Raw genomic sequence first — 6,147 nt, 5'->3', positions numbered from 1 at the left:
TGTCTCTCTTTGACATACAGGTCTGTATTATATATTTTATACATCTATTGTAGTATTAAGTTGAAGATCAGGGCATTTAAAAAAGAAAATTGCAACTAAGGTCAGACCAATTATAATTTACTTTTAGTATACACACACACACACACTTGTATATACAAATTCTTTATCCACTGGTTAATTAACACTTGTTGGAACCTCCATTTGGAATGAACAAAGGATTTCAATCAAACTGCTGATTTTGTTTGAGCGGTAGGAGGTATAACACTGGTCTTAACAGGTACCTCTTCTTGGCATCCGGAGGCTGTATCCTAGCGATTGTCACCATGGGTGTATACAGCTTGCTTCTGTTCATCTCCACTGTGATCTTTGTGCTGCTGGTGTGTTCACTGAGCCCAGAGCGTGTCCATCCATGGGTCTTTGGACTGCAGATGGGTTGGCAAACATTCTGGCACCTGCTCATACAGTACAGAGAATACTACCTCAATGAGCCCACTGATTCCAGGTACAGCACTGTTCTTAATTCAGTCAAGACTTTCAAAAGGATGTTAGTTTCCTACATGTACTTGTGACTTAAATGTTTGTGTTGGTTGTCTGTGCATTAGACCTCATGAGCAAACTATAATCTGGGGCTTGGGGGGGGATCAATGAGTTCACAATGGAAAACATAACATCAGCTCCACAATAAGTACATTTTAAATAAAATAGTCGTCTCCCAGTCCCAATCCACCAATAAAATGTGTAAAGTACAGAACTTAATCTCAGACTGACTGTCTTACTTTTATTTTCTGTCAGGCTTCTCCTATCAATGTCCTCCTTGATGCTACTCACCCAGAGAGTCACCTCCGTGTCAATGGATCTACAGGACGGGGGCAGGGTGACATTAATGACCCAATGCCGGGTCTTTCTCCCACTCATCAGCTATGCCCTAAACTTCACTGCCTTGCTCGGCGGACCCCTGTCCTCGTTTGACCAATTTGTATATTTTGTAGAGCAGACTACCATCAGCCCTCCTCCCCAGCCTCTGTCCGTTATATCCTACAAGGGCTTTCAGGTGTTATCTCTGGAGTGGGCTAGGAACTATCTCACTCGTCTCCTCAGAGACAATGCCTCCAGTTTGTCCGTCTCCAACAACGTCCTCACCGATGTCTTGTGGATATGGGGCCTGGCTGTGGTGTTGAGGATCAGATACTACTCCCACTGGAAGATCAGTGAATGTCTGAATAATGCTGCTGGGCTTGGGTTCAGGGGGATGGTCAGGGAGGACAACCCAAACTGGAGTGGCCTGTCTGACGGAGATCTTTGGACCACAGAGATGTCCTGCCAGGTGTCCGAATTTGCCCGTCGGTGGAATGGTACGACAGCTACATGGCTACGTAGGCTGGTTTTCCAAAGATGCAAAACCGCTCCGCTGGTAATGACGTTTGGGTTTTCCATCTGGTGGCATGGCATACACCTGGGTCAGTTTGTAGGGTTTCTTCTCTGGGCTGCAGCTGTGAGAGCAGACTACCAGATACACAAGTACTTGAAGCCAAAGCTCACGTCTACAAGGAGGAGATTGGTGCGCACCTGTCTGTGTTGGTTAAACACTCAAATGGTAATGGCGTGTGTTGTTATTGCAATCGAGCTTCGAAGCACTTCCTCTTTGAAAATATTGGGTCTGACATACACTGGCGTTTTTCCTCTTCTTAATGTTCTCTTTATCTTCATTGTATGATAAGATCAAGAATAATCATATCATCTGGGTTTTTAAATGTTGCTGTAAAATCAATTAGTTGACGTTATTCATAGTCATTGACACAAAAAGCACACTTCTATTCTTGCTTGTTTTGGAGGACTGAAGGGGAAGGCATCGTGTTCTGAGAGAGTGCAACCATCTGATTATTTTGGAGCAATTGTTATCTTATTTACAGAACAGAATACCTTGTTGAATGCATCTACCAGCTGAGGGTCAGTGTAGATTTGTAGAAACTTAATGATTTTATCCTAATTGTATGGCTGTTGCATCTTTTTTTTTTTTTTTTGGGCTGTTTGAATTATAGTTGATTAGCTGTTCTTGACATAGATTTTCATAGAAGCCAGAGCTTAACATGAGCTTTATTAGGAGACAAAACCCAATACGGTCAAGACTTACAAAATAATGGGTAGTGTACTACTAAATAACTAGAATGTCCTCTGCACACTAGAATGTAAATCTTGTGTTCTGAGAAGTTCATTGTACCGCTAGTTAATCATTTTGCAATGAAGTGTCTCTTCGTTCTTTCCACAAGTTTCCACAGACTATTCCTAAGAACAGGAGTAGTCCAAGGTTTCTGTTTGAAACAAATTTTTTCCAGCAGTCCTCTGGTTTGTTGATGTCCAATGTGTAGATCTACCCGATAAAGAGAAAGGCATCACAATCAGTTACATCCATTGAAAATAGTTGTTGGGATGCATTTGTCTCGATTATTAAGGAATGATTCACAGTTGAGGGTTCTGTGTAAAACATTAACATAACCACATAGAATTATATTTCTCTGCATTACCAAGGCTAAATCATTATTGAATCATCTCAAACTAAAATGTTAGCACACAGTATATCAAATATACCCTCACCTGATGTGTGAGGTGAATAGCCACAGTTGACAGTGTTGCATAGTAAGGCAGAGTCTGTTCTGCGTTGACCCCAGCCACAATCAGCCCAGACATCATGGCCACCATGAACCCACTGAGCCAAGGCTTGGTCTGCTCCTGGAACCTCAATGCTGTAGACTTGACTCCTACCCTGATGTCGTCATCTTTGTCCTGGTGACAATAGGAATTAATATAGTGCACACATTATAAACAGAGTCGTCATTCATAGAACAATCTAGAATGTTCTCCAACAAACAGCATGAACTGAGGAAGCACCAACATTTGCAACAGCAACTTTAAAATGTCACAAAATGACAGTCATAGCACATGTGTACACTTAATACCTGATGGGCATAGATGGTGTCATAAATTAATGTCCACATCACTCCTGAGAAATACAGAGGTAGGCACACCGACCACTCACAGGAGCCTATGACCGCTGACCAACCAAGCAGTGCTCCCCAATTGAAGGTCAGTCCTGAGGAGAAACAAGTGTTTTATTTTGTTTACAGAGCATTCAGAAAGTATTCAGACCCCTTGACCTTTTTCACATTCTGTTATGTTACAGCCTTATTCTAAAATTGATTCAATTGCTTTTTTTACTCATCAGTCTACACACAATACCACATAATGACAAAGCAAATAAATACTTATTTTTTTTATTGCAAATTCATTACAAATATAAAACAGAAATACCTTATTTACATAAGTATTCAGACCCTTTGCTCAGTGCTTTGTTGAAGCAAATTCTTGTGTATTACGCTACAAACTTGGCACATCTGTATTTGGGAAGTTTCTCCCATTCTTCTCTGCAGACTCTCTCAAGCTCTGTCAGGTTGGATGGGGAGTGTTGCTGCACAGCTATTTTCAGGTCTCTCCAGAGATGTTCGACCGGGTTCAAGTCCGGGATCTGGCTGGGCAACTCAAGGATATTCAGAGACTTGTCCCGAAGCCCCTCCTGACTGTGTGCTTAGGGTTGTTGTCCTTTTGGAAGGTGAACCTTCGCCCCAGTCTGAGGTTCTGAGCTCTGTTCCATCTTTCCCTCAATCCTGACAAGTCCCCCTGTCGCTGAAAAACATCCCCACAGCATGATGCTGCCACCACCATGCTTCACCGTAGGGATGGTGCCAGGTTTCCTCCAGATGTGACGCTGGGCATTCAGGCCAAAGAGTTCAATCTTGGTTTCATTAGGCCAGAGAATATTGTTTCTCATGGTCAGAGTCCTTTAGGTGCCTTTTTTGGCAAACTCCAAGCGGGCTGTCATGTGTCTTTTACTGAAGAGTGTCTTCCGCCTGGCTACTCTACCATAAAGCCCTGATTGGTGGAGTGCTGCAGAGATGGTTGTCCTTCTGGATGTTTCTCCCATCTCTACAGAGGAACTCTGGAGCTCTGTCAGAGTGATCATCGGGTTCTTGGTCACCTCCCTGACCAAGGCACTTCTCCTCCGATTGCTCAGTTTGGCCGGACGGCCAGCTCTAGGAATCTTGGTAATCTTGGTAATTTCAAACTGCCTCCATTTAAGAATGACGGAGGCCACTGTGTTCTTGGGGACTTTCAATGCTGCAGAAATGTTCTTGTCTCGGAAATCTACGGACAATTCCTTCGATCTCATGGCTTGATTTTTGCTCTAACATGCACTGTCATGTGGGACCTTATACAGACAGGTGTGTGCCTTTTCAAATCATGTCCAATAAATTGTATTTACCACAGGTGGACTCCAATCAAGATGTAAAAACATCTCAAGGATGATGGAAACAGGATGCACCTGAGCTAAATGTCAAGTTTGATAGCAAAGAGTCTGAATACTTTTTATTTTAAATAAATTTGCAAAAATGTCTTAAAACCAGTTTTTGCTTTGTCATTATGGGGTATTGTGTGTAGATTGATGAGCACATTTGTTTCTTTAATCCATTTTAGAATAAGGCTGTAACATAACAAAATGTGGAAAAAGTCAAGGGGTCCGAATACTTTCCAAATGCACTGCATATGGCAGCTCTATTGCAAAGACCAACTCAGTGGCCTTGTGGTTAGTGTCCGCCCTAAGATTGGAAGGTTGGGAGTTCGAACCCTGGCCAAGTAATATCAGACTGTAAAAATGGGACCAGATGAGTCTCTGCTTGGCACTCAGCATTAAGGAGACATATTGGGGGTAAGGCCCTGCAACAAACTAACGTCCTGTCCAGGGGGTGTACTTATACAGCTGCCTCACGCTACAGAAAAAGGAGATGGGCTCCTGCTTAGAGCTGGGATGATATACCAAAAATTACTGACACCGAGATTTCCGTTCCTCTTACCAAAGCTTACGTCAGTCATTTTGACACACAACGTTCCTGTAGATTGTTCTAAAACCATTATTTGATCAACAGTAATGCATTATGTCGATTCCTGTTATGAAAGTATCTGAATGTCCCTGTTTCACTGTCGACGACTGAAGCACAAGCATACGACTGTTGCGCGAAATGCTATTGGGGGAAAAATACAGTTTTCAAAGCAACTACTGTTGTTCTAGTTACAGATAGTAGAGTCACAGCTTTTCTGTGAGTATATAATGTATTTCTCACCTCTTAATATTAAAATTCATGGCACCACTTTACAACCGAAGTAGGATGTAGTTAGGATGGTTTTGGTGCGCCCGCGGGGCACGCCATTTGCAATGAATAGGCCTAGTCCTAGCACTGGAAAGTTTTTGTAGGACATTACATTTACTTAAAGATTAATCAATTAGCCTACATGGCTACCTAGCAACAATACCCCATTTAGAAATCTAGCTAAGTGTTTTGAGTTCCCACTTCCCTCAGGTGATGAATAATATAACCACGGAAAATATGCCCAAAGATGTTGGATAATTCTCTGAAAAGCCTTATAATTCTGGATCCTATTTTGCCAGGTGGCAATTTAAAAAAAAAATCAATCATGCATTTCCTGGATATGTTAGATGCAATAGCTTACTTTTTTAATCATAGGCTACACCATCGCCATTGTCTTACTTGGCACTGAAAATATTTAGGTCTGGAGCCCTGACGCTAATGTAAAGTAACTGTCCATCAAAAATGTCTTTATCATTGTGTTGGTTGTTATCGAGAAAAATAGTTACATTTATTGCAATATGACATTTTACCATAACGCCCAGCTCTAGCACCTTCCCCCCAAAATATTTTATTGTAATTTAAGCGCTGATTCATAGTTATCGTAAAAAATGGGTACAATTATCGCGATATGGATTTTTGTCCAGATCGCCCTGAGACGTTCTAGCTCCTACAAGCCAAGGATCATGCAAGGTTAATTACTTCTCTAACTATCTATTGCAAAGGGGAAGCTACTATTTGTGACAATTGAAACAATGCGGATTAAAAAGTATTTACAAAAACATACCCAATACAAGCTGTGGCCAGTAGGTGATCCTCTTCATTAATGGATATGTGACTACCAAAGATAGGGAAGCAGCTCCAAGAGCTATACTGTGAACGGACGGGAAAGTGAAATGTCATCACATCTGTCCAAGTGGTCTGCTCGTGGACAAGACAGTATTCCGGTCAC

General features: G+C 41.9%; 2 protein-coding genes across 3 annotated transcripts in view; one reads left to right on the top strand and one right to left on the bottom strand.

Annotated features, from left to right (window-relative positions):
- Positions 1-277: 277 nt before the first annotated feature.
- Positions 278-1,714, top strand: mboat4 (membrane bound O-acyltransferase domain containing 4). The gene is made up of 2 exons (XM_021621148.3): positions 278-502; positions 793-1,714. Exons 1-2 carry the CDS (start codon positions 324-326, stop codon positions 1,712-1,714), a joined length of 1,101 nt encoding a protein of 366 aa, XP_021476823.3. The 5' UTR covers positions 278-323.
- Positions 1,715-2,076: 362 nt separating this feature from the next.
- LOC110535830 (coenzyme Q2 4-hydroxybenzoate polyprenyltransferase) overlaps positions 2,077-6,147 on the bottom strand; it is an 8,202-nt gene continuing 4,131 nt past the window's right edge. For both annotated transcript variants that reach the window (XM_021621147.3, XM_090190381.1), the window contains exons 5-8: positions 5,983-6,068; positions 2,955-3,088; positions 2,593-2,781; positions 2,077-2,368 (exon numbers count right to left, since the gene is read on the bottom strand). In XM_021621147.3, the coding sequence (XP_021476822.3) occupies positions 2,225-2,368; positions 2,593-2,781; positions 2,955-3,088; positions 5,983-6,068 (553 nt within the window). In that variant the 3' untranslated portion in view covers positions 2,077-2,224. The remainder of the gene's footprint in view (positions 2,369-2,592; positions 2,782-2,954; positions 3,089-5,982; positions 6,069-6,147) is intronic.

The sequence above is a fragment of the Oncorhynchus mykiss genome, chromosome 11 (genome assembly GCF_057628025.1).
Source record: "Oncorhynchus mykiss isolate SJ-2025 chromosome 11, ASM5762802v1, whole genome shotgun sequence".
NCBI lineage: Eukaryota > Metazoa > Chordata > Actinopteri > Salmoniformes > Salmonidae > Oncorhynchus > Oncorhynchus mykiss.
Note: the sequence above shows the minus strand (reverse complement) of the source record. Positions and strands in the feature narration are given on the sequence as shown.

Excerpts from the sequence above, each read along its gene's own strand:
- mboat4 (XM_021621148.3), top strand. The coding sequence starts at position 324 with ATGGGTGTATACAGCTTGCTTCTGTTCATCTCCACTGTGATCTTTGTG. Across the intron at positions 503-792 it reads AATGAGCCCACTGATTCCAG|GCTTCTCCTATCAATGTCCT; the intron begins GTACAGCACTGT and ends ATTTTCTGTCAG.